The sequence below is a fragment of the Thrips palmi genome, unplaced genomic scaffold, assembly GCF_012932325.1.
Source record: "Thrips palmi isolate BJ-2018 unplaced genomic scaffold, TpBJ-2018v1 HiC_scaffold_18, whole genome shotgun sequence".
NCBI lineage: Eukaryota > Metazoa > Arthropoda > Insecta > Thysanoptera > Thripidae > Thrips > Thrips palmi.
Genome location: NW_023144627.1, coordinates 20,356,124 through 20,384,081, shown reverse-complemented (window position 1 = coordinate 20,384,081; position 27,958 = coordinate 20,356,124). Strand labels below are relative to the sequence as shown.

The following is a 27,958-nucleotide window of genomic DNA, read 5'->3' as shown; positions in this document are numbered from 1 at the left end:
CACAAGGAATATCTCAATAGTGTCAGCTTATAGACTATAGTGGTATCGTGAATTGACTACGTTCTCATCATATGTACAAGGGAAGTGAACAAGAAAACTTCTCAAGAAATTATTCTTAAAAGTGATGCAAGACGAGAACCCATGTGGCATCTCCTCCTCACACCAAATGTGCTATTTCGAACAGATTGTCCCATAAACATTACACTTACTTAACGTGTATACACAGGAAAACAATAGCAGCTAACAGTTACCCCAACAATACGATTTGAAACATTACCCTGGCTATACAGAAGTGCCTGAATCGTGCTATTTCTAACATCGTGAACACCGTTGCTTCTACAGTCCTTGCCCCCCGAATCAGGAGAAATCATGTTTCTACATTTTAAAACTATTTCGCGAACCGAAGTCCGCGAGAGTCAGTCCTCCTCACGCCTGAAACCTTACCAAGTGTTTTGAGCACATGTAAGGTAGAGAAACTATACACTTTGTTAAACGAGGAAATCGTTCGTAAGTCACGAATTGGGGTTTCTTTGTGTTTGTGAACTCACGTGCGCCCAAAGCACTCGGCAAGCTACTTTTCGCTGCAAGGCCGTAGCGCGTTGGATTTTTCAGATCGCTCCTTTGTCCCCGTTGGCGGGGCCGGGTTTTCCACAGAGGCACTGCCGGCTTGGCGGTACCTGAAAGTTCTCTTTGCCGCCGCCGCCACCACCACCACCGTGCGCTGCAGAGCGATCACCTCACGAGCACGGCGACGGCCGGGGCCAGGGCCACGGCCAGCAGGGCGACGGAGGCCGCCTCCCGGACACCGCCACTGCCGCCGGCGACGCGGACACCGCCGCCGCCGCGCGCCGCCTCCAAGCTGGTCCGCGAGCTGCCCGCCTCCGGACAGCGCGCCAGCGCCGCCGCGTCCATGGAGCTCATGGCCGCCATGGCCTGCGCGTTGACGTGCAGCGGCTTGATGCAGTAGTTGTGCGCGCGGAAGTCCGAGTGGTTGGCCAGCGGCCCGAACAGCACCGCGTGCAGGCGGCAGTCGCACGGGAAGTGGTTCTTGGTCACCGTCAGGTTGCCCGCCAGCTGCGGACACCGAGGCTTACAGGGATGCACAAAGCTGCCACACTGTGCACCGAAAGGGCTGCCGACCCAGGGGGCACTGGGACTCGAACGGAACGTGTGACCCCACCAATGGATTCCTCGTTCGAAGAGCAGTCCATTGGTGGGGTCACACGTTCGGTTCGAGGCCTATTTAGCGACTCTGGAGCTCAAAACGCGTCTGGAGTTTTGGCCGCCTCCACCGGTCTTGGCAGTTGCCTAGTAGGCAGGCTGAGGTCGGCAACCCTTTCCACACTGGTGCCTCGTGGTGCTTCTGGCGTCGAGTACTCACGTGTATCTGCACGGCGCCCGGCGCCGGGTTCTGCAGCAGGTGGTTGCCCTCGAAGCGGAGGTTGATCACCTTGTTGGCCGGCACGATGTGGAACTCCTCCAGGGCGTCGATCTTGTTGTTCTTGAGGATGAGGTTGAGCACGTGCGCCATGCCCTCGAACACCTTGACAACAAAATGGAGTGTGTGACGACCCTGTCGTTTTGCCACTGTGGCACAGTGGACAATCCAAATACATTTTAACACAAAATGTATTCAGAGTAACAGAAGTAAAATGAACACTATGAAGAAAATTTCAGCGAAAGAGGGCACCCCGGCGAACCGGCCCTCTTCCCCGCTGGCTTGGTGACCAGTGGTTCCCCCATCTCATCACAGGAGCAACCTCAGAGTTAAACCGCAGTGGCCCCGTCATTGGTCACGTCATCTGTGATGTGGAGGAGTCCTCTCATAGTAGGCCAGGCTGCCACCTTTCCCAGTAGTCGGGTTTCGTTCCCGGCCCCCTTCCCACTCAGGGGCCATGCTACTGGTACTCAGGAGACTGCGTCACCCTGCCCAGCAGCGGAACCACTGGGCTATGAGAGGCACACTGAACGCCGGCCGATTTTGTATACTTGAACCGCCTTCTTGCGATGCAAGCTTGGTCAAAATATTCTCTACGGTGCTGGGTATCGAACCCCGGACCCCGCAGTCGGGACCCGACGCCTCTGTGCTCTCGGCCACCACGGCCCATGGGTGACGATGTGCGAAGGGGAGCATTTGAAGCCGCTGGTCCGAACCGTATAGTCATACAAAAAGAGCGGGAAGCCAGTATTCGATCGCTCGATCCGAGTATAGGAATCAGAGGTCTCAACACCTTCGGCCACCGTGGCTCGCCGTGTAAGCTGAGTGGCGCAACGGGTCCAAACCGCACCGGGAAAGCCACTCCTAAAATGTAAAGAATTGCTGAGAGTCGAACCCCAGCCACTGTGGGACGCCCCAGGCGTGCGAGAGACACAGCTCTACTTACCTTGCCGCGCACCAGGCCGAGGTCCGAGTCCTGGATGGTGAGCACGTGCACGTGGCGGAGGCCCCGGAAGGTGAATGGGTCCACGGACACGAGGTCCATGTAGGCGAGGCGGAGCAGGCCGACGTGGTCGAGGCCCTGGAACGCGTCCTCCTCCAGCCGCGACACGCCGGACGGGAAGATGAGGTGCTTCACGTTGGTCAGCCCCGAGAAGGCCTTGGAGGCCACCACCTGCGGGGACGGCGACGGGGAGAGTCAGGCCACAGACCGGAGGCGGTCCAAATCCCGGACGCGTTTGGAGCTCCAGAGTCGCTAAATGGGACTCGAACCGAACGTGTGACCCCACCAATGGATTCCTCGTTCGGAGAGCAATCCATTGTTGGGGTCACACGTTCGGTTCGAGTCCCGTTAAGCGACTCTGGAGCTCAAAACGCGACTTTGTCCTTGCACGCGCGGCGCACCTTGAGCGGGTTGCGGTCCAGCAGCAGCCAGTTGACGTTGGTGGTGCCGGCGAAGGCCTGGCCCTCCACGCGGTGGATGCGGTTGTGGCTGAGGCGCACGGCGTCCAGGTTCTGCAGCCCGGCGAACGAGAAGGCGGACAGGACGGCCAGCGGCGTGTGCTGGATGGAGAGCTCGCGGAGGCGCGGCAGGCCGCGGAAGGCGAAGGCCTTGATGACGGTGATGTTGTTGTGGTCCAGCGACAGGTTGCGCAGCAGCCGCAGCCCGGCGAACGCCTCCGTCTTGATGTGCGAGAAGCTGTTCTTGTGGAGCGTCAGCTGCTTCACGGTCGTGGGCAGCTCGTCCAGCGGGATCTTGGTCAGCCCGCCCGTGTTGCACAGCACCTGGGCACCCACAACACAACCACAGCGTGATGGCCCGGTAGCTCAGTGGTTAAGAACATCGTACGGGAAGTGGCAGGTGCTTGGTTCGACACCGCCCAAAGTACCAATTTTTCGCAATGCCACTTTTGACGTCAGTATTTTCATGGTCAATTTTTTGAGATGTGAACACCTCACACTGCAAGTTTCGGACGGTCGGCGGTCCGACGCGCGGGCGTTGGCCCCTCCAGGGGTGGGTGCCCGCGGGGAGGGAGGCCGGCCGACCGTTCGTTGTCACGGCCCATAGCCCGCCGCGCCCTGTATCAAACTGGCGCGAATGCACGGCAAAAAGAACGCAGAGCTACACCCGTCCCTTGCAACCCCTTCCGGACAACCATCCCTCCACCACCCCACCCCGCACGCGCATGGCACCTGCACCCAGAGCACCCAGGGCTTCAAGCTGTGGAAGAAATGGTCCCTCTCGGTACTCTCGGTGCGCGATCTTCGAGTGTAGCAGACTAGCCGACGCCCCGTGTGATCTAGAGCGGGGCGCCGCCATGCATACACCATGAGGTGGCCATGGCAGTGTGGCAGCCACGAGGCGGCGGGCGCAAGTCACACACATTGCTTTACCACAGGGACCAACACAGGCGGCGAAGGGAAGGGGAGGGGGAGCGGCTCCGGATTGGTGCGGGAGATGATGTTAGCGCCGATCTGGTGAACAGCCAGGTTGGCCTGCTGTGGGCCAGAAGACCGGTGGAGGTGGTCGAAATCCCGGACGCGTTTTGAGCTCCAGAGTCGCTAAATGGGACTCGAACCGAACGTATGACTCCACCATGGATTCCTCGTTCGGAGAGCAATCCATTGGTGGGGTCACACGTTCGGTTCGAGTCCTCTGTTTAGCGACTATGGAGCTCAAAACGCGTCTAGAATTTTGACCGCCTCCGCCGGTCTTCTGGCCCACTGTGCGAACGTGCTTACCTGTTGCCCCGTTCGAGCACACCCTCTCCATCGCCAAATGTCATGCACGTCGCAGACGATGTCGCAGATGAGCCAGATCCCTGCCACCGTCGGCGCCGTCTCCCTCCCCCTGAGGGACGACGGGAGGCAGGGGCGGAGCGGGGCACACAGAGGGAGTGAGAGAGAGAGGGGAGAACTGTTGTCTGGGCGAGTTTTTACTCACGCGCTCACTTCCGTGGTATGTGTCTGAGTGTGAGTGTGTGTGTGTGTGTGTGTGTGTGTGTGTGTGTGTGTGTGTGTACGCGCTTGTGTGGGGCGAGCCAGGGCGAGCTCGACAGTTCAATTCACCGAGGCCCCTGATGAGACGCAGTGGAACAAATTACTCCTCACTACTGCCACCGCTCCCCCACCACCACCACCCTTTCTTTCTCCGCCGCCCTCCGCTGCCCTCCGCTCCCCCGCGTGCTCCCGAGCCAGGACCCTCCCCCCTTTCCCTCCTCCCCCTCCCCTGCCCCTCCCCTTCCCCCTCCCCCACCCGTGGACGACTCAAGTCAGCGCCCCTTTACGTTTGCCGGCGCGCCTCCCGGAAACGGTTCGCTTGAGTCAATTTGGGCGGCGCAGATGACGCGTGACTCGAGGTGTTGCAACTCTCCGCCCTCCGCCCACGCGCCGCGAGTTTGCGAAAACGTCAACTACTTGTGGCAGCCTGGCGTCAACTATCACAATCAACGACATCTTTTTTTTTTCGCATTCTGCAAAACATTTAATTTTTTTTTCAAAGTCTGTTATTTAAAAGAATTTTTTTAGACTTGTAAACAAAAAGTCGGTTGTTCAATAACAAATTTTTTCGTGACTATTTTTTTGGTTGAAATTAAAAAAAAATGATTTTTTTTTTGACAGACAATGCCGGCTGGGTCTCTTTGCGGTTGAATCGAATCACGCCCTCGTGGACCGGCCCCCAACGAGAGGCAGGCCGTCCTGGCGGCGGTCCTGGCGGCAGCCGTCTCGTCTTTTGTTAGTCGGCGGCCAGGACGAGGACGAGGACGGACTTGAACTCCTCCAGGGCCTCCCCGTCCCCGCCGGCCCCGCCGCGCCGACAGCACTAATCCAAATTAGCCAAATCCGCGCCTCCGCTTCCAGCCCTTCCAGGGCACCCACTTGCCACTCGTCGCTCTGTCTCTCTCGCACCTACAGGGCCTACAGGGCCCGCCCCGTGAGTGCGAGAGAGAAAGAGCGCCACCACTTCCAGTGTGCCCCCGCACGGGGACCGCGGGAGCGCCGCGGGCCGCGCCAGCCAGTCGAGGAGACGGTCCCGGACCTTGACGTTCAAAGAATCCATTTCCGCTACTGCACTGTGATCGCCGCGGCAGAAATGCCCACCCTCTACACTGGAATTTGAACGCGGGTGGCCGACAGTGTGGTGGTATTTGTCAGGCTTTAGGCCGTGTGGCTGTGCTCACAGTGGGGTGGAGGAGAGGGAGCAGAGGGGGGGAGAGACAGAGAGAGAGAGAGAGAGAGAGAGAGAGAGAGGAAGGGAAGAAGCGAAAAGGGGTGCATTCTGGTCACCCTGGAACACCCCATATTGATACACTGTAAACTGAAAAGCAAGGGGCGGGGGCGGTGCGTGGCGCGGCGCGGCGCCGAGTTGAGACGTAGAGGTGGAGAGAATGGATGGCCGGGAGGGGCGCTGCGAGGGACTGGGAGGGACTGGGAGGGACCGCGACGAAGGGCGGCCAAGAAATGGAGGGATAAAGGTGCAATGGCGCTTGCCAAAAGGGAGTCTTCGCGGAAGGCCCGAAAGGGGAGAAACATTCAATATGTCTCGCCGAACTCGTTACGACCCTTTCCTGCCACCAGCCTCGCCTGGCCTCGCCCGCCGTGTCATCAGCGGCCTGAGGAATGACCGACACATTGGGAAAAGACGAAAAACCTGTTCGTACCGGCCGAGAGTCGAACCCGGAACCTCCACCCAGAGGGACACGCGTCAGCCCGCGCGGCCACCGCGTCATTAGCTGGATGAGGGATGGCCAGCATGGCGAAAAAAAAAATACCGCCCAGGGCGGGAGTCGAACCCAGAACCCCGGGCTTCGAGGGACACGCGTCAGCCCGCACGGCCACCAAGTCATCTGCTGACAAATAAATGACCAGCGCGGCGAAAAAAAAAGGCATCCTAGGCGGGCGTTTAACCCATAACCTCAAGCACCGAGCTACACGCGCTAGCCCACTCGGCCACCGCGCTCTTACCTCGCTCTTGGACAGGCAGAAGCACTCGGCGGGGCAGGTGTTGATCTGGTCGGCGCCGACAGGGCCGGCGGGGGCGTTGGCGGTGCTGGCGGACACCCGCAGCGCGAGCAAGGCCGTCAAGAGCGTCAGGCACAACGCGGGCCGGGAGGACATACTGCACCTGCGACACAGAGAGCGAAGAAAAGAAAAATGAAATACGGGGATTCGAACCCGGAGCAAAGCCGTGCTGATTGGAAAGTGCGCCACCGCGGCGCGCGCGGGGCGGCGGCGGCCGCTTCCGACCACTTGAGCGTCTGTTGTTGGGGAGTCACCGGAAATCTTGCTTGTTTCCTGGAGAGAGCGGCGGGCAGGGGAGAGGGGCTTGCTAATGAACAGCACCACAATTACGGCTGCTCTCGCTTCCGTTGGATTTCTTATTTACATCCCTCGCCTCTAAACGCAGTCCCATCCCCAGGACGAAGGGCTCACCCAGACTCACCCAGGCTCACCCAGGCTCACCCACCGACCGCCGGCGTGGCCGACAGTCGAAAGCCTGATGAGCTCTGGCAGGTGGACTGCGGCACGATTCCACGTTGGTGGATGCTGGCGGGCGACTTGGGTTACATAAACATAAACATTTGGGGAGTCTGCAACATTTGCAGTGTACTTCCGGTGGGAAGTCGCGGTGGCAGAGTTCTTGCACAAAAGCGACTCGGCGGCGATCGGCCGCGATACACTGTCAGGGTCACGGGGGTGGGGGAGGGGGGGGGGAAGAAGGGGGAGGGGAAGGGGTAAGGGAATGTGAGACAGGTGGCGCGGTAAGCCTCTTATCTGCGGCGTAATTTAATGTCGCAAACGAAATAAGGAGGGAAATTTAAAACACACTATCAGCGGCGCGCGCGGCAAGAGGGAGAAAGAGGGAGAAAGAAGAGACAGCGAGCCTCCAGGAGCGCTAGGACCCGCGGAGTAGAAAAGAATAGCAAAATACCAGGCAAATTGTGGGAAAAAAGCACACTCATTGTTATTTAGCCAGCATTAAAATAAGAAACCCTGACTGTGAGCTGTGTTGTGAAATACAGCTGGCTTTCTATGTAAAAGTAAAGAAGGGGTTGAACTTGCTTTGACGGTTTCTTCGCCGTCTCGAATGGCAACAATTCCGAGCAGGGCGGAAGGGGGGGGGAGGGGTGCATGATTGGGGAGTGGGAGGGGAACCCGGGACCTGGGGGTCAGACCACTGTCTCAATGTTGACGCTGCCCTCGTGCCTTCCTTTCCGTGCCTTTCTCGGAGCCGCCCCGCCCCGCCCCGCCCCGCCCCGCCCCGCCCCGCCCCGCCGCCCCCGCCCGCCCCGCACGGCGGCGCCCGACGAGTCACAGGGCCCCCGGCCGCCGCTCGGGCCTCAAGGGGGGCAGGAGGAAACAGGGTCGACCTCGTAAAACCCTCAATTTGCGGGTGAATCAGAAACGGGTCCTTCCGGCATAAAACCCTTTTTAAAAAAAGGCCCCCCACCACCACCGCGCTCCGAAGTCGCAGTTTGCCCAGCGCCTCACGCGTGTTTGCACCCGATATTAGCTCGAACAGCGGACGAGGAGGAGGAGGAGGAGAAGGAGGAGGAGAAGAAGAAGAGGAAGAAGAAGAAGGGAAGTCCCACGCGCAGTCGCGCACTCAGCACATTCGTAGTACAGTGTAGTAAATGCCACTCACGCACACACATGAGGGATCACTGGATAGACGTCCGGGAGGTGTGGTTGTGTGTGTGTGTGTGTGTGTGTGTGTGTGTGTTTGGTACGCGGTAGTGGGGCGCAAAGCGCGCAAGGGGGTCTTGTTTCAGCTCGAGCATCCCAAGTCAAAGGGAACATATTGTGTTTGCTGCCCCCCCCCCCCCCACTGTGTCCGCTCCCCGCCGGCCCCCACCGTGTGCATTTGCCTGGACAGTTCCCCGGGGTCCTTGCTAGTCCTACCCCCGGGAAGGCGGCTGACGGACTAGCGGTGGTGGCGACAGAGACGGAACTTCCGGTTTGCTTCCGGTTTACTTCCGGTATCGCGTCTGCGCGGACATCACCTGACGGAGTTTCGGGAGAGAGAGAGAGAGAGAGAGAGAGAGAGAGAGAGGAGAGAGGCGGCTGGACTATTAGCGCTGCGATGGAGCCTCATCTAGGGATTATGAATGTTGGTAAGCTGTAAAGGCAACAGAGAGGCTGTATAGACCCCTGCAGCAGTAGTGGGGGTAGTAGCTCGCGTTTGTGTGGGTGCGTCCGTGTGTACTGAGCCCGGCGACGACTTGAGCGCCAGCCTGCCCCTTTTGACCCCCTGCGCCGCCCTGCGCGGTCTTAGCAAGAAGTCGAAGCCTCTCTCCCGGTCTGGTGGGGCACTGGGAGCGGGAAGTCGGCAGACGGACATGGCACGAACCTAGCAGTGAGCAGCTATGTCAACCTGCTAGCGCAGTGGTTACGGTGCCGGGGTAGTAAATGGTGGGTCCCGGGTTCGAGACTGGATAATGAAGGAGCTTTTTCGGCAACCGACTTCATATGGAGATATCTCCACATGTCGACAGATCAAAACATGTTCCAACACCATCGCTGACACGACAAGAGACATGACAACCCGGTGGCTGAGTGGCTAGGAGCGTCGGCTGGTATCTGCAGGTCCCGAGTTCGGGACTGGACAGTCTACTTTTTCTTCGGCAACAGACTTCTTGAGGTGAGAGATCAACAGAAGTTTCAAAAGCAACGCTGGCACGGCGATCGGCATGGCTTCCCGCCAGCGTTGTGGTTAAGAGCATGGTGTGTGGAGAAGCAAGTCTCGGGTTCGAGACCGCTCTAGGTACCGTTTTTTCTGGACCACACCGTATTGCCACTTATGACGTCATTTTATTTCAACTCCGGAAATGGTGCATCATTGCCGTGCAGCTGTGTTAGTTCAGCGCCCAAGCTTCTAGAACTGGCAGCAGAGACGCAGTGGCAAGGCAAGACCATCATCAGTTAGCGGGGGTGCTTCGGTCAAAGACACACTCATGAAAAATAGAATTAATCTCCTAAAGACCGCGGCGCCCGCGGCTGGCTCCCCCCTCTCATCCTCCCCACCGTTTTACTCCAGCCAATTAGCTCACGCTGCAGTCCACGCCAACTTTTATTGCAGCTCGGGGGAGACTGGAGCTACACTGGAGCCACGTGAGAACAGCCAGTCAGCGGAAGGGCCTCTCTGTCTCTCTCGCACTCACGGGCCGTCCCGGTGCGGAGCGAGAGAGACAGAGAACTCGGTTAGCCCTCCTTGCCTTGGCTCGGCCCGCGCCACCCTCTCGTTCCTGGTTCCGCCGGGCATCCGTAATCGTTCCACAGTGGGCCAGAAGACCGGTGAAGGCGGCCAAAAGTCCAGAGACGCGTTTTGAGCTCCAGAGTCGCTAAACAGGACTCGAACCGAACGTGTGACCCCACCAATGGATTCCTCGTTCGGAGAGCAATCCGTTGGTGGGGTCACACGTTCGGTTCGAGTCCCATTTAGCTACTCTGGAGCTCAAAACGCGTCTAGTGTTCTGGCCGCCTCCACCGGTCTTCCGGCCCACTGTGCACTGCCCAGAAAGCCTGACAGGGCCGAAGCGGACAGACACCGCACAGGACATCCTTTCATCTTCCTAATTCATGGCTCGTCTGGCGTCTGTCTCTCTCCCTCTCGGACCGGTCAAAACGTCCACCGCTTCTTCATTGCTCTTCATTCTTTATCGCCGACTTTGCCCCCCACCTCGCACCGCTTCCGAAAAAAAGACCTGGCTACACTCACGCAAAAAAACACACACCGACAGACACACACTGAACCGAACGCGCTCAGCGCTCATAGTCATTCCTCACGCGGCCGGTTGGAGGTGGACACGCCAGTAAAATTGTGCTGCCCAAACGGGGGTTTCGTTTCGCTCCAAGTTCAAGGGCGGCGCTGCCCGGGCGCACAGTGGGCCAGAAGACCGGTGGAGGCGGCCAAAACTCCGGACGCGTTTTGAGCTCCAGAGTCGCTAAATGGGACTCGAACCGAACGAGTGACCCCACCAATGGATTCCTCGTTCGGAGAGCAATCCGTTGGTGGGGTCACACGTTCGGTTCGAGTCCCATTCAGCGACTGGAGCTCAAAACGCGTCTAGAGTTTTGGCCGCCTGCACCGGTCTTCTGGCCCACTGTGGTGCGCCCTCATCTCGATTGCAATCTGGCGGGCGCGCGGCGGGTCGGCTGGGTTTTCGCGGAACGGAAGTGCGGGGCACCCCGAGTACAAAATTGGATTTCCTACACATAGAACGGTTAGCTCACTTATGCAAAATTTCCTCGTTGGATTCGCGTTGGAATCTTAAGCGGATTCCTTGCTTTGCGAAGACATCTCTGATAGTGTGTGCTCGCGAACCTTCCTACGCAAAGAAGAGAGGGAGGGAGAGAGAGAGAGAGAGAGAGAGAGAGAGAGAGAGAGAGAGAGAGAGAGAGAGAGAGAGAGAGAGAGAGAGAGAGAGAGAGAGAGAGAGAGCGAGCGTCCCAGTCGCGTTTGCCCCATTAGCACAGAGAAGACGACCAGTCCGTCAAGAAAGGCAAGTTTGCTCGGCGGCGCCTCGGCACACCTTTTACAGTGCTGCAGCCGAAATAGTTTCGGCAACAGACCGAGCCACTCATTACGAATGGATTTCTCTGTCTCTGTCGCTCTCACGGGGCCGCGGGGCCGCCCGCATGGGTGCGAGAGAGATAGAGAGCTGAGCCGCGCTGCCGTGAGGTCGAGGCTATGCCGACCACCACGATGGTTTATTCACCAGACGTAAAAATGTTTCCATCGCGAAAAGCATTCAAAAAAGATCATTTTTCGTGAGTTGGGCATTTTAAATCATCGCACTGTAGAGCTTCGCTCGCCATCGCACTGTTTCGAGCTAAACACTTGGAGGACGAAGGTTCGCCGCTTTTCCCCGAAGTCGACGTCAGGTGGGGTCTACATCGTTTGTACGGCCTCTTTTTGTCCGACCTGCCGAAATTCGTCCGACCTCCTTCCCGCTGTAATATTTTTCTACGACCTCTTTTTGTCCGACCTTACCACCGCCTCAGCCCCCTGCCCCCTCAACACTCGACAAAACAACACATGGTACCCACGACGGAGTCATAAAATTTGGTTTAAAATAAAACGTAAAAAATTTGAACCCTACGACCCTCTCCCCCCCGCAATGGGGGTTCGAGCCGCCTGCTTAACTTCGGTGTTCGGATGGGAACCGGTGTGTCCAGGCTTTAAACTGCTACCGCATAGTTCAGCTTCTGTAGGACCGCTATTGCCTTCTTACACATGAAGGACCGCCTTATGAGGGCAGCCGGCGATCGTAGGGTGACAGAGATAGAGAGACAGAGAGAGACAGACAGAGAGGAGGTTTGGTGGGAGCTTCTTGTTTTCGTAGGGTTGGTTGTGTACCCCATGGTACCCCCACTGTCCGGCGCTCCCGTACCGAACATACAGCGTTTTAGGCCAGCTTCAAAGGACTTATCATCGCCTCCCCGACGAATCAAGGAGGCACCACCCGCAACCACACACCGGATGGTCTGGATTGATGGATCAAATACGCCATCGCTCCAGTGCCGAGGCCAACCCGCCGAAGCGGATTGCTTTTTAGACACCCACAGCGGAGTGGCCAGGTGAATGTGACTCTGACCACTACGCTATCACGCTTGTACGTCTCGCCGAGTGTTGGACGACGGGTTTGAATTGCAGTGGGAGGAAGGCAGTCGAAAAATGTAATGAAATGATGGGATTCGATCCCCGGACCCCGCCATCGGGATCACACGACTTTACGCTCTCGGCCACCACGGCCCGTGTAATGTAGAGCGGCGTGAGGTGGGTTCTTGACGCAACAGGACTCGACCGACCTGGTCAAAAATTCGCAAGAAGTTAGGGGAGTCGAACCGCCGACCCCAGCACTGGGAACCGACGCCTCTACTCCTAGGACCACCACGTCCCATGCTCAGAGCGGGCTCTCGTTTACGGGTTTGAACCGCACTGGGTGAGGCAGTAAAATTAAATGGAAATATTTGTTAGGAGTCGAACCTCCGGCATGTGGGCCTGTTGCACACGGCTCCACTCTGGTGGCCTCAAACCACCCATAGAATAGCAAGTCGAAAAAAACTTTGGTTACGTTGTATCCTTGATTACACTCTATCCCGAGGATGGCGTACAATTTTTGCACGAGGTTACCGAAGAGAGTTTGGGAACCTGCCTCGGTAGCTTACCCCAGGTGAGAGCCTTGCCGCTTTTCGAAAGTTAGCTAAAGCTAAAACACACAAGACGACAACGGCAATACGCGATATTAGCTATATCGCTGAATGGATGAACCGATGCGAGTGCACCCCCAGGATGGGAATGCCTCTGTTACCAGGAGAGGCAACCATTGCTTGAGGAGCACGACCGCTAACGCGTTTGAGCTCCAGAGTCGCTGAATGGGACTCGAACCGAGCGTGTGACCCACCGATGGATTCCTCGTTCGGAGAGCAATCCATTGGTGGGGTCACACGCTCGGTTCGAGTCCCATTAGCGAGTCTGGAGCTCAAAGTGCGTCCGGAATTTCGACCGCCTCCTTCTGGCCCACTGTGCGGTTGACCCAAACATTTTCCTCCCGGTGGATCCCCATGACCTCCTACTTTAAAAATTGCCAAAAAATAAATTTTAGCCTCTTTATTTAATTTTTTTATTTTTATTGTAGAAGTTTGACAAGACGGCGGTGACGCTGGGGTGGCAGCCGACCAACGTGACCGTGGTCATCTACGAGAACCCCAACTGCCAGGGCAACAGCATGGCCATCTACTCCAATGGCGCCTACAAGAAGCAGGGCCCGCAAGCCGTCTACACCGAGGACGCCCACTTCCCCAAGCACCTCGGAGACGTGAACCTGCGCTTGGTGTGCAAGTTCGACACGTGTGGCTACTCCAGCACCGCGTACTCTAAGACCGTCTGTGGGGACTGCGCCCCCGACGCCCACGCACCGCCCGTCCCCAAGTCGACGCCGTGCTGGTGCAGGTACACTTGGGGCCAGAGCGTCCGGTCCATCAGGGTGCTCGGCAGGAACTAATGTAGTGAATAAAGAAGCAGAAACGGAGTGAACTACTGGTCTGGTCTTCTTAATCCCGGTTTTCCTGACTCCGCCCAGGGGGAAACAACTCCAGCCAAATTTGTACACCGAAATTCAACCAATATGTAAAATTCATTAAAATTCATAAAATTTACAAAAATTTGACTAAAATCCATCAAAATTTGACTGCAATTCATCGAAATTGGACTTAAATTCATCGAAATTTATTGGATTTGTACACCGAAATTCACAGTGCCCCTTAACTCTGCCTGAAAGAGTGGTTTCTGGCCCTCTTTTGCCCTCTGACTAGAGTTTTTTCTCAACAGTTGAACGGTCGGAATCCGCGTCTTCCTTCGGGGAAGAAAGATCGTACAAGAGAGCAGAAAGTAAACAGTGTAGGCACTGCTGACGATTGCGGCAGGGTCGTCCCGGTGAATTGTGCTGCTCTTGTGGGCGGCCTGGGCGGGACACCTTTGCAATAAGCTGCACTTGAGGGGCCGCGGGAACACCTCGGCCGCCGAGGGCGAGCGCACAGTGGGCCAGAAGACCGGTGGAGGCGGTCGAAACTCTAGACGCGTTTTGAGCTCCAGAGTCGCTGAATGGGGCTCGAACCAAACGTGTGACCCCACCCATGGATTCCTCGTTCGGAGAGCAATCCAATGGTGGGATCACACGTTCGGTTCGCGTACTATTTAGCGACTCTGGAGCTCAAAACGCGTCTAGAGTTTTGGCCGCCCCACCGCGGAGCGCTTCCTCACAGTCAACGGAATAAAAATCAGGAAACTGGTGAACAACGCCACCTAAATTTAGTCGAACCAAAGTCCCTCTTCGTCTCCCTTTTTGTCGGGCCCAACAACTAGAGGGAGGGGCGCGCGGCGCATCGGCTCAGGGAGCAGATTTAGCTATTTGCCAGTGTACAGGCTCGTGGTGCGGCCGGGCCTGGGCGGGCCTGGGCTTTGGGCGGTGCTCGGGGTTGACTGAGGTGGGGAGGGGGGAGGGGTGGGTCGCGCTGGGGTCGCAGGGGCCAGCGGTATTGCCCCCAGCGTCGCCCTCCAGTCAACAAGGTAAGTTAGGACAGTGGAGTGGGTGCCATGCCGGGCCACACCGCCTTTGTCGTGGTCGGGAAGGACATCAGCATCGCCAAGCGCGGACGTTGGACCACTTCGTATCGTGCTAGTTCACTGCATCACTGTAAATTTTTCGACACTTAGGCCTACGGTATTGGCGGTTCGGAGAGCAATCCATTGGTGGGGTCACACGTTCGGTTCGAGTCCCATTTGGCGACTCTGGAGCTCAAAACGCGTCTAGAGTTTTGGCCGCCTCCACCGGTCTTCTGGCCCACTGTGCGGTTTCGGATCCCCTATTTTCGATGTCAAAGGCGCTTCCCGGAGTGCAGGCGTGGAGACCAAAGGCCGATGGGGCCTCGGCGTCACCATGGCAACGCGGCGGTAACGAGCAAAGTTGCAATAAGGTGCAGGCTGCACTTGAGACATTAGGCCGGGCGAAGGTGGGCAGGGCGCGGCGCGGCATGGCAGCACAGTGGGCCAGAAAACCAGCGCCGCCGACGCGAACGCTAGACGCGCTTTGAGCTGCAGAGTCGCTAAATGGGACTCGAACCGAACGTGTGACCCCACCACTCGATTCCTCGTTCGGAGAGCAATCCGTTGGTGGGGTCACACGTTCGGTTCCAGTCCCATTTAGCGACTCTGGAGCTCAAAACGCGTCCGGGATTTCGGCCGCCTCCACCGGTCCGCGCCACTTACAGCGAGGCCGCGGCTTGGCGATGCGCGGCGTGGGAGTGAGAGAGATGGAAGACGCGGTGGGGGGAGAAAAGAATGGGAGAAGCTGAGTTGCGTCTGCCTTGGCGGCGCCGCTGCCGTGGTCCTGGCACGGCATGGCACGCCGTGGCACGGCATGGCGGGGTCTGCCTGGTGGGCCGCGCTAACCCGGGGGCCGTCCGTCCCGCCCACCTACTCAACCCTACACTGTCAGCCTCGCCCTCACACACACACACTCGCACACACACACACACACACACACACACACACACACACACACACACAGCTCTCTAAACACTCTGCAGCCAAAAGGCTGTACAGAAACAGCGCAACACCGAAGGCAGCGCGTCGTAATGCCAACCCCCAGGAGTGTTCTTTCAGCGAAGGCGGGGCGGGGCGGGGCGGGGCGGGGCGGGGGGCGTGAACACCGGGGCGTTGTTGTGTTGTAGCCGCTTGCGGGCGGATGCCGTAAGTTGTAGATGTAGTGGCTGAAAAGCATGTAGTAGCAAAACTGCGACAGACAGTACGCACACGCGGACGAACCCTCACGCGCTCACGCGTAACCCCCCCTCCCTTCTCTCTCTATCTCTCTCTCTCTCACACCACACACGCACACTCACTCACACACACACACACACACACACACGTGCGCGCTCGGTTGTGACCGCTGCTGCTCGTTGCGAGTGAAAAAAAGGGCGCGGATGTTGAGGAGGGGGATGGGGTATGACGTGGGGGGAGGGGGAGGGGAGGGGACGTGTCGCGAGAAGAAGCCCCGTGTGTTTGTCACCCCGGGTGATGGCTGGCGGCCTTAAGGCCAAGAGACTGGCTGGAGACACAGGTGCGACGCATACCCCCCCCCCCTTTCCCCCTCCCCTTTTGCGCCGCCCTTGAATGATGTGCAAAATGCCCCGGCGACAACAGTGTAGCGGCGCGCCGACGACAGTGGCGTGCGGATGGAGAGACCTAACTGCCGCCGCCGGTTGACCTCAACTCGGCATGCGCGTTTCGTTTCGAGAGCTCGAAGTGACAAAGTGCCAAATGTTTTCCTTTATATTGGTTAAAAATGGTGTTGTTGATGCTTATATGATTTGCTGTCAGTTTATTGGCGATTCTCCGATCAAGCCGAACCTCTTGAGGCACTGGTACCTCCTAGCCTCGCTCCTAGCCCTGGGATGGAGTCCTGGGAATTACCGTTCCGGTCAGGCGGACGCACATGAAGCATGCACCCTTATCAAGGACTTTAGATTCCAGGCGCCATCTGCCGTAAAACATAGCCGGCAGTGTCGCGGTCCGAGAGTCCAGCAAGGCGACGGACAGGTTCCGGATGCTGTACGAGCCCTGGAAGAGTGAAGCAGGCTTTTGGGACTCGAACCGAACGTGTGATCCCACCATTGGATTCCTCGTCCGGAGAGCAATCCATTGGTGGGGTCACACGTTTGGTTCGAGTCCCATTCAGCGACTCTGGAGCTCAAAACGCGTCTGGAGTTTCGGCCGCCTCCACCGGTCTTCTGGCCCACTGTGCGTACCGGTGGCACCGGGCAGTGCGTGACGCGTCCGCCGGGCCCTTGAAGATTGTTCCAGACGTGCTTGGCGATGCCGGGGAGGTAGTTGTTCAAAGTCGAGCAGGCTCGTGGGATTTTCATGGCCAAGGCATGTTCCTTCCAGCCGCCTCGTGAGCTCCAAGAGGCGAAGTCGGTATGGATCTCAAAACAGAAACAATGTTCACAAAGCATATCGATGATGCCCCTCAACAAACACGGAAACATTCACAATGTTTTCTTTTTGATGTGTTCGTGACATGATGTCATTTTGCCTCTCATTTCCACGTCACGGACTGCAATACTTCTTTATTTTGTGACTGCATGTGATAGTTGGGGTCATAATAGCATTAACATCTCAATGCATTTTATTTTCGTTTTTTGCACGCTAACACATGGACACTCACAGTCTTGGCGTCATCAAAAGCCGAACTTATGGTGAGATTTGCGTCGAAATATTTATCGTTTGGGTTTTGGCGGTACCTCTTCATACTAATAGTAAGCGGATATGGACGATCTAGCAAACTGGGCGGGCACGGCTCCACATTTTCTATGTCGACAAAGTACGGGCCCTGCACACAGTGTGACAGTTGAGAGATTATGCTGGCACAGTGGGAAATTAAATTTAGCGTAAAATCAATTTTGATGTGGAAATAAAAACATTTTTGCACACTTGTTTTCTGTCGATTTCCTGAGGAAAAACCCTAAGGGTGGCCGTGGTTTCGTACCGCAATAGGCTGGCCTTGCGTGGAGAGAAGAAGGCCTGCTGCCCCGAGAAAATGCACTCTCACCAGGATCCATCTTCGTATTCGCACTACACAGGAGGGAAACATTCTGTTTGCACTTTTGCAGGCGCTCCATTGAGAACACTCTCAACCTCTTACTGACTTCATCGTCAGTAACCAGGTACTGTTGCCTACAACAATAATGCGTAGTAATCTCTTCTTGGATACATACAATTTACTGCTTAAAATTGTTTAGGATATTTTTTTTTGCTGATAAGTAATAACAAACACGTAAGTTAAAATTGCAAAAGCGAAATGTACGTATTATTGTTGCACAAAAACTAGAGGTGCTACTGACAAAATGTGAATAGCGAGTCTGAGAGTGAAACTAAACGTGAATAACACTAAAAATGTGGACAACATCTATGTGGACCATGATTGTTACCAACTAGAAACAGTGCTAGGCCAGGAGCGAATTATCCACAATGATAGTTTAGCTTAACTTCCACTGTAGCCGCTTCAAAATGGTTTCAGGGAGCTTACTGCTGGTACATGCTGCGCGCATCTGGCGTTACCGAAGTGGACAACTGGCACTCGCCGCACTGCGGTGTGGTTGTAGAGACAGGCACATTATCAATATCATCGCTGTTAGGCCTCTCTGCAATAATTTCGGTTCACGCGATGCCGCCGGCTAAAAATCTTCCGCCAGAAAATTACCTTCTCTTCGAACTGTCGGCGATGGAAAATTCAGACCAGTAGAAGTAAAGTTTGAAACGCATTATTTAAAAAAAAATTGTTGTAACGCAAAGGTTTTGTTAAAATTTTGTTATAATTTAAATTATTGTTTGTTTAAATTCAAATTATGTACCACGAGCTCCGCCTCATGAATACTGTTCATTCCGGTAATGCCGGAAGTACCACATCACTGTGAACACGTCTGGTTGGCACGACACGCTCTCAGCACGTTACTGACTTTTTGCACGTTTTGTCAGTCCTTGTGCACGTAATTTGTGCAACCATAATACGTACTTTTCCCTTTTTTTTAAAGAGCTACTTAGGATATATTAAAATAATGTACTGACAATTTGGTTTTGTACATAATTTCACAAAGGAAATTAGTCATACTTGCTTAGAAAATACTAAGTATTCTTGTTTGCTTAGACGAATAGGCAATTAAGTAATGGGGAGAAAGTCAGTAACGTGCTAAGAGAGCAAGCGAACTACCATTGCCAACGTAGCCGCGCCAAATCGGCGGGGCGGCAGACCAGGCGTAGGTGTCGGCGTGTGACAATGTTGGCTATCCTGCCCACCAACTGCACTTCCTGCGATAGGCCTGAAAGGGCTGCCCTCGGGGCTGCGTCCGCCTTCCGTCTCTCTCGCACCACGGGTCGCCCGCGAGAGAGACACACTTGCGGAACCGGTCTGCAGGGGTGGCGTTTCCGCACGCAGCCCGGTGCGTGCGAGAGAGGCAGCGGCCGGGGCTTTCGGACGCGGCCGGTGGAGGGTCCCGCATGGTCCCGCATGGGGTGGCTGCGCTGCCACGCAACGCCGCGCGCAATTTTGAGTCGGACTCTCTCTCTCTCTCTCTCTCTCTCTCTCTCTCTCTCTTCTCTCTCTCTCTCTCTCTCTCTCTCTCTCTCTCCCCCGCTGCGGCATAAAGTTGATGGTATCGCCGTTCGCGGGTCAGAGTCATTCACTTTGGCGCGGTCACTCGGTCGTCCAGAATCCAGGTTAAACCCCGGACGCGTTTTACGCTCCAGAGTCGCTAAATGCTCTCTCTTCTCGGCCGGCCCGCCGGTCTTCTGGCCCACTGAAATACCTGGCGAGGCACGCTGCCGGCGCCCCCTCCCCCGCCCCGCCAGCCAACTTCGGTCCGACCGTAACTGAAATCCCCTCCAGATGTGTGAATGGGACCGCCCCTCTGGTCCGCCTTACCGCAGCCGTGACATGAGCGCGCCGCAAGCGCCGCGACACTGTCGGCCGCTTCCGTCGCGGCTGTCTCTCTCGCACTCGCGGCGCGGCCCGGGAGGGTGCGAGAGAGACCGCGCCGCTGTGAGTGCGGTCCGGAACGAATTCACCGGGCCGGCGAGGGAGGGGAGGGGGCGGCGGCGACGGGTTCAGTTCGTGCTGCGGTTCGGTCTCAAACGACGCCGACGGTGGAGGCAGGCACGCGTCTGGAGTCCGATACGCGTAGCGACGCTCGGCGATCTGGTACCAAACTACGGCCTCCGTGTGGGAGACCCGGGCACCTGTCTGTCTGCCTGCCTGCCTGCCTGCCTGCCTGCCTGTCTGCCTGCCTGCCTGCCTGCCTGCCTGTCTGCCTGCCTGTCTGCCTGTCTGCCTGTCTGCCTGTCTGTCTGCCTGCCTGCCTGGCTGCGGGTTACTGCCGACCTCCCCTCCTCCGCGGCGCGGTGTCCCACACCTTCCCAGGCTTTCCTCTTTTCCCTTCCCACTCACATAGATATGCCTCGGCTCGGCAAAGCGTCGTATCGTCCTATCGGAACGACTCGGCGACTCTCAAAATCGCTGCTTCCTGCACCTGGGCACCTGGGACTGGCTGGGACACCCTGCGCCGCCCTGCGCCGCCCTGCGCTGTCAGTCAGGCCGCTCGTCTGTCTGTCTGTCTGTCTGTCTGTCTGTCTGTCTTTCTTTCTGTCTGTCCGTCTGTCTGTCTGTCTGCCTGTCTGTCTGTCTGTCTGTTTGTCTGTCTGTCTGCCTTTCTGTCAGTCTGTCTGTCTGTCTGTCTGTCCGTCCGCCTGCCCGTGCTGTGTGTTTATCGTCACCGCGTCATTAGTTCGCAGCCGATACCTCCGCCGTATCGATATCCTTTCTAAGTGAACCGGGAACCTAATGGTTGGCGACGCGCGCTTTTTCCAGGGGGAGAGAGAGAGAGAGAGAGAGAGAGAGAGAGAGAGAGAGAGAGAGAGAGAGAGAGAGAGAGAGAGAGAGAGAGAGAGAGAGAGAGTGAGTCTCTGGGGCTCGGCCGGGCTGGGCCTGTAAAACACCGCTAGACACGCCCAGACGATAAAGTGTCTAGTTATTCCTTTACGACCCGGCCGGCCCGCCCCACTGTTCGAGTGTCACCCCAATGTCGCCGCCCGCGCCGAGCCAATGGCGTCGATGGCCTGGTGACTTGATACGCCTAATGGGGGCTTCAGGGGGAAGAAGAAGGAGAAGGAAAAGCAGAAAAGGCGATTCGCACTACTAGGTATTTCTTTCCAATTCACTCTTGGTGTTTCAGAGGAGCAGACAGGCGGACGGACGTGTTTCCGCCGAAATTCACGCGAAATGCGCTGTTTGCTTACTTACGGTGTCAGAGCGCGCGCCCCGCCTACCTTCCAGGCGGCCAACTAGGTGCGATGGCCAATGCCCTGCCACGCGCGCGGGCCGTGGCCTCTCCAGGGCGGTGCCAGGAACGTTAACGCAGCACCGAGTGCGACAGGGACTGGGCGCAGTGGCCAGAGGACCGGTGGAGGCGGACAAAACTCGAGACGCGTTGTGAGCTCCAGAGTCGCTAAAGAGGACTCGAACCGAGCGTGTGACCCCACCCATGGATTGCTCTCCGAACGAGGAATCCATCGGTGGGGTCACACGTTCGGTTCGAGCCCCATTCAGCGACTCTGGAGCTCAAAACGCGCCTAGGGTTTTGTCCGCCTCCACCGGTCTTCTGGCCCACTGCGCGCTGCAGCTCCACCGCGCTGGAACACTGGAACACGCACGCGCGGCGGGGCGACGCGGAAAGCGTGCGACGAAGGGAAAGGTTAAGTGTGGCGATGTCCGGCTGGAACACATAAATTTATGGGTGGCGGGTTCGCCTGGGGCGGTCGCGTGGCACACTGTGGCGAAGGCATGGCGAAGGGGAGGGCGGGGAGGGGACGGCAGCAGGCGTGTGCCACAGTGTGCCACGCGGCGTTGGGGTTCCAGTTTCCTAAGGTGATACGTCATACCATTCGTCTGCGTCTCCCCCTCTCTCGCTCACCACAAGCACCCTTTTTTTCGCCCCTCCCCTCGCACTCGTCACTCGGCGGCAGAATGCATTACACGAGGGGAACGCGCGCTCTGTCTAATGATGACTGACACACTCTAAATTTTCCACAATGCGAAAGGAAATTGCGTGAGCAATGAGGTCTCAGACATGTTTTTGAGATTCTCACACAGGGGGCCAGAAGACCAGTGGAGGCGGCCAAACTCTAGACGCGTTTTGAGCTCCATGGTCGCTAAAAGGGACTCGAACCGAACGTGTGTTCCCACCAATGGATTCCTCGCGTTCGGAGAGCAGTCCATTGGTCGGGTCACACGTTCGGTTCGAGTCCCGTTTAGCGACTCTGGAGCTCAAAACGCGTCTAGAGTTTTGTCCGCCTCCACCGGTCTGCTGGCCCACCGTGCGGCCGAGCGCCTGCAGTGTCCGGGATAGGCCGTGCCGCAACGCACGCGCGCGTCGGTCGGCGTCCGGCGGCCTACCTGCCACGGCGCTCCGAGGGGGAGTCACTCCAGCTGATGTTGGAGTCACTCTGGCTGACGTGAGTAAAAGTGACGCTGTCATCACGTTAGCGTGCTATTCCGGGGTCGCCCTGCGGGCCCCGCCAACTGGAAAAGCCAGAGCTGTGCGGCGGAAACGTACTCAGAAGACTGACCTTCCTCGCACGCCACCGGGGCGAGAAATATTCTCTCCGGAATCGTGCGCGGAAAATTAACTCTCCCCAGTCAGTGTACTCACGTTTATCCACAGAGAGCTTTCGTCGCTGCGTTGGCGGTCGGAGTGCGAAGTCCCGGTGCGTTGCTCAGGAGGCTGCGGGTACACTGGTCAGTCTGGTGCACTGGTTTGTCAGGTGCACTGGTCAGTCAGGTGCACTCAGGCTGCCCGGAGGCCTCATCAGGCTACATGACCGCGCGGGATGGGCCGTTCTCCGCGGCGTGGACAGTGCTGCTGAACTGGTTGCCTACCTTCATGCCCTCCTCCTTGGCGGTCCGGCGGTCCAGACACGGCGGCCCTTCCCCCTCCCCCTCCCTGGACCGCCCCTGGAGCGGCGCGCTCATTGGTGGAGGCCCCGCGGCCGCGACCAATGGGGGGCCGCTGGTGCCGCGCCCTTCCCCGCGCCGTCCCCGCGGAACCCCCGCGCCGCGCCGGCAGGAGGAGCCCAGGCTCCAGGCGCACAGTGGGCCAGAAGGCCGGTGGAGGCGGCCAAAACTCTAGACGCGTTGTGAGCTCCAGAGTCGCTAAACAGGACTCGAACCGAACGTGTGACCCCACCAATGGATTCCTCGTTCGGAGAGCCGGTGCGCGGCTCCTGCACTGCAGACCGACTCACAGTGTCCCAGCAGCCCGGTGAGGCCTGCCAAGTGTGCGAGAGAGACAGGCCGAGACATACCCATGGCGTGCAGACGGAGCTCCACTGACTGTTCTCTTTCTATCTGACTCCGAAGGGAATAGAGAGGAATAGAGAAATAACTAAATCGTTGTCTTAGCAGTAAAAGACAGGCAAACAATTTATTGTTCACAAAAACAAAAATACAAATCTCAGTTCTATAACATGATTAAAGAATTTTTAATTTGTCGCCTCCACAAAAAATACCTAAGCTCAAACACTTTTAGTACAATTAAATAAATAAAATAACTCTCATGCTTTGTACTTCAATAGACAATTACACATGATACACAGTTACACGATTAAACAATTTTTTGTAAAAAAGGAAAACTGATCTACACACATTCACTTGCTCTCAGGACACCAATTAGAACATTTAAGAAAAAACACATAACTAGACTTAACAAAAGCTTCAGTTACATACCTCCCAATCTACAATGATATGTTTTGAAACTGAATGACATTTGGTGATTCAAATTAAAAAATCCTAAGTGTAAAAAGATGTTATGATAGGACTGAAATGGGTTGGTCTGAATCTAACTTTCCTACAACAGAATAAATGCAGCAGTATCAGGGCTCTCATCAATATTGGGTAACGGACCAATGAATACACTCAAGAGACTCGAGAGAACAAGTGCTAGGAGTGTTAGAATCAGACTTTGCAGCAACAGCAACAGATTCGATTTAAAAACAAAACAAAACAGGAAGGTCACTTTTTCAGAATACAAATTTCTGACAGCCCACTAAAATTTATGCTCCTTAACAGACATCATCATTTCTAATTGGGACTACTATCATGGGGAAAAAAGGTTTAAATTGGAAACAATTTGTTTTGATAGGACCTGATATTAAAGGCGCATTTTTAAACAGACCACAAATACACAGATGGCGAAGTTCGCGATTGTACTTCACAGGCTGCTTGCAGTTTTGCTGAAGCATCAATGGTATGATCTCATGATCTGATATCACAACAATCAAGTCTTATAAAATTTTGCAACATATCCAGTTGAGAAAGTTAATGTCTTTCTGTCACAAAAGTTTTGCACAATGTAATAAAAATACCTTAACTACATTTGGGAGGAAAGTAGGATTGAGCACACTACATGTTCTGCTTCTGCTCTAAAACAGATTGCTGGGGATATTGCTATAAGAATAACTCTATACGCATTATATTTTTAACAAATTTTTGCTTTTCTTTTGGTAATGGATAAGGCAAGTTTTCTACTGGAGGCTCACAAAAGTAGTAAAACGTGAATCTGACTAGTTTAAAATGATATGAACTAATGAACAGTTAGTAACAATTTCTGCCTAGAGTTTGTTCCAGCAATAGCACAAAGCGTTCTGCGCATTAATAACTTCCTAAGTGCAGGACCTATGTAGGCTGTGAGTTCTGATTCCAGCATAACCTGAGATCCGTTTACAATAAGAATTAATCAGTCACAAAGCTTAAGTTAAAATTGCATACTGAGGACATTTCGAAACTGTCTCATCAAATATGATCTTACACAAATGACAAGAAGATTGAGGACTAATATGGCAAAATTACTGATTCAGAAACACATGTTGATGTCATTCAAATTTAGGACCAAGGGAAGCAAACCACAATAATGATGCTTCTTCAGAATTAGATTATTTTAGCTCACTCTAATTATGCTGAAAGTTCATTCGCTCACAGCACACAGGCTCAGATTTAACAAATGATTTGATGTTACAAAAATAGACATAAAGTATAAATGTTACAACACTGATAGGTTGGATTTACTTCTAGATTCAATCAGAGGAAAAAAATAAATGCAGTTCAATGAATTGATTCCCTGACAAAAGAAGACCATTCAGCAAATCTGACCGTATTTACAGACTACTTGCAGAAGCCATCATTAGATCATTGACCAAGAGCCTTCATTTCATTCCAGTGACTAGCTATCAAAACCCTCATAAATTCTCTCTTTCTTTGCAGAGATACAGGAAGATGATTTAAAGACTCAGAGTCATACACAATGATTAAATTACAGAGAGGAGTTTGGCACAACAATACTATCACGGCTTTCCTACAGAACTTACTCTGAACACTAATGGTTTGCCCTGAAAAACAAGTTGAAAAAGACATTGAGAAAGAAAACAACAACAAACACATAGATATTTTTAAAAAATTATGCAGGGTTTGAAAAACTATTGAATTTGCCAGCCTATCTTTCTAGTATACAACAGCACCAACAATCTAAACATTAAAAATACGAAAAAATATACTTTTTAAAAATAACAAACAAGACAATTATAACAACACTATCAGCCACACTGCCTAGGCAACTCAAGCAAAAAATCTAACTGCAGGCGAAAAAATGTAACCAGTACAACATATATTATAGCTTATAAACTCATTACAAAATAGAAACATCTGTTAAGCAACAATGCGTTCATACATTTTATCTGTTGAGATATTTTGCAATGTTCAAGCTCTGAGTCAAGGGAATCAATTACACATAACATATATTTATAAACTAGAATTCAACTAGCACTGAATGTCACATTATGATTGAAGAACATATGATTTAAATATGCAAATTCAAGGATTGAAACAGTTTTCTGGCAAAATAACTCAGACAACGGATCAGATTGTACAAAAAGTGTACAAAGAGCCATTAGACTGATCCCTGATCAATGAAATACCCAGTTTTGTCTAATTTTCATGACTGAACACCATCAAAAATGCTACACACTATATTCCAAATCAGAAAAGCCATAAAAGTGTTTCATAAATGATTGTCAACTTTCACCTTTTTCAGGCCATGTTGAGCTAAAGATTTCACTACAGACCATGTCTCAAAATAACAGGAGGTGACTACCACATTACTTCCATCATCAAAGCTATGTAGGTGTTTTCAACAAATTATTGACAATACATTTTCAACAGAGCTTCAGTAGAATCACAGAAACTTTTAAATTTGCTTGGAAGCATCTTTGTTTCTTAACCACAATATGCTGAATGGCACGTTCCTCCAAAATTATCTTGATACAGGCAACATACAAAAATATTCTCTTAGTCGGTGCAGAACTATTTTGACAATGCATGAAACATCACACTTCATACATTCAGTAGTATCCAAATTTGCAACTATAAATAAGATTTCAAACAAACATGTAAGCTTCTGGGAATGAAAACATGACACGCTTCCTACCTGCCTCTGAGGTAACTCAACAAAGGTAAGGAATATACACAAAAAAGACTCAGAAAATGCTATGGTTTAGACTAGAGAACAACATTAAATTTAGCATCCGCATCCCACCCTATAAAAAAAATGTAAACATGATAAAGGCCAAAGTACATTATGGGCCAAAATTTATGACCAGAGTTAAAATTCAAACAGACATGTAAAAGACTTAACTTACACATTAATACAACACCATACATACTAATTCACTTATCACACAATTAGAAAACATAAAGCACAAATGTCTGATACGCAGAAAGATATGATAAAATTATCAACTACACAAATTGAAATAAATAAACACTTAACAATCACTTAAATGAAAAGAGCACAAAGCCCCAGCCTGAATGATAAGTCTTAACTTACGTACACATGTAAACATAGTAGGCACCTATGAAAACTATAATACAATGGTAGCGTCGTGATGGGAAATTCACCACCAATTTCGGGATGAAATTCCCATCAAGCAACTTGATTTTCCATATACCCTTACAACAAATCACTTACAGGAACGAACCAAAGAGGACACTACAGCAAACTGAACAGGACCCATTATTGGAAAATTCGCAAACATTTGTATCACTTGAAACACAATCAAAGCAAAAAAAAAAAACATAAGCTCCATCAATATAAGGTACAAGAGGGTCCTAAGTCTCAGGGCTTCAGTCATTTTTCACAATATTCAGACAGCAGGGATTCATACATAGTGAAACATGGGGAGAGATGATGTCAGAAGGCAGGGTAACAAACGTGTAATAACAATAACAACAAATAACAACACAGGTGGAAGCACTTTTCCAGCCAAGGCTGTGAATAACTGGGAACCAACTTGAATTATTGAGATGTACAATGTTTGCTCTTAATGGTTATAGAACGATTGTTCTGTTATGGCACAAGTCAGAAAAGATACACATATTGAATGTCTTTCGGGTGGTCACCTTACAAAATTATTTTTAGATTAATAGCGCTGCCCCACCATCACACAACACTGAAAAGACTGCAGCATGCAACTTCCCCCGGAATAAGTCTAGGCAAAAAATGTTGCTTTTGAAACAGGTAGGGAAAGTGCGTTTTCAGCAGCCTTTTCAATGATTGCATCTCTCAAACTCACTCTCTTAATTTTTAAAAATCTTAACGAAATTTGAAGTACGGAGTTTGAGAAACACAATAACTGTGCTACGTTTCTAGACACCTCACACTTAGCTGGATGTACAGCGCTGAGATTATTTTACTCTCTTCAAATTTAGCACCTCTGTATTTTTCTGGAAATTCAACAAATGAAACAAATGGCGAAAGGCCTTACATGAGAGTTTCTCTAACTCTCTTCATTGATATGTAGCTTGATTCATTTGACCAAATGATATGATTTAATTTCTACCCTGTGAAACGCGCATAGGTGTTCCAGCAACCAGCGACTGGTGAGGTGTCATGGGCCTTCCCCAGAGTGGACTGCTGTTCCATTGAGAAATGAACTTTCTAGTGATTTCTCTCTTTCCAACTCTGCCGACTGAAAATCATCCAATGCAATGCAAGATACTTCAGAAATCTTGACAAAGTCAGCAAGACTTCAAACAACGTTGTTGTTGGATGCATTGTTTTGGCAGTGCAGGCTCAAAGAATAAATCAGCTAGAGAAAAACGTTTTAGAAACAGGTAATCAGTCCACATCCCATTCCTCCATTTCCAACAACTCGTAAAGGACAGAGCTGGCACGACAGCCACTGCACAGCAAACCAGTGGCGCCAGCTGACTTTCTCAAACTCGAAATGGAGCTGGGGAAGACCCAGCCTTTCTGTGGCGAACCGACCCAGGTGGCGGGCGGAGGTCAAGATCCAATGTCCAGTAGTCTGGTTTTCAAGTTACTGTCTACGCTCTTTGCCAAAACTGGGGCGGGTGC

At 53.5% G+C, this 27,958-nt stretch overlaps 2 protein-coding genes across 2 annotated transcripts; one reads left to right on the top strand and one right to left on the bottom strand.

Annotated features, from left to right (window-relative positions):
- Positions 1–27: 27 nt before the first annotated feature.
- Positions 28–22,406, bottom strand: LOC117644776 (chondroadherin). Its single transcript, XM_034384393.1, has 7 exons — positions 22,205–22,406; positions 6,404–6,563; positions 2,843–3,223; positions 2,385–2,612; positions 1,382–1,543; positions 880–1,074; positions 28–171 (listed from the first exon to the last, which is right to left on the bottom strand). The coding sequence occupies exons 2-7, from the start codon at positions 6,554–6,556 to the stop codon at positions 28–30; spliced, it is 1,263 nt and encodes a 420-aa protein (XP_034240284.1). The 5' UTR covers positions 6,557–6,563; positions 22,205–22,406.
- Positions 12,518–13,481, top strand: LOC117644594. The gene is made up of 2 exons (XM_034384175.1): positions 12,518–12,615; positions 13,081–13,481. The coding sequence occupies exon 2, from the start codon at positions 13,171–13,173 to the stop codon at positions 13,444–13,446; it is 276 nt and encodes a 91-aa protein (XP_034240066.1). The 5' UTR covers positions 12,518–12,615; positions 13,081–13,170; the 3' UTR covers positions 13,447–13,481.
- Positions 22,407–27,958: the final 5,552 nt, after the last annotated feature.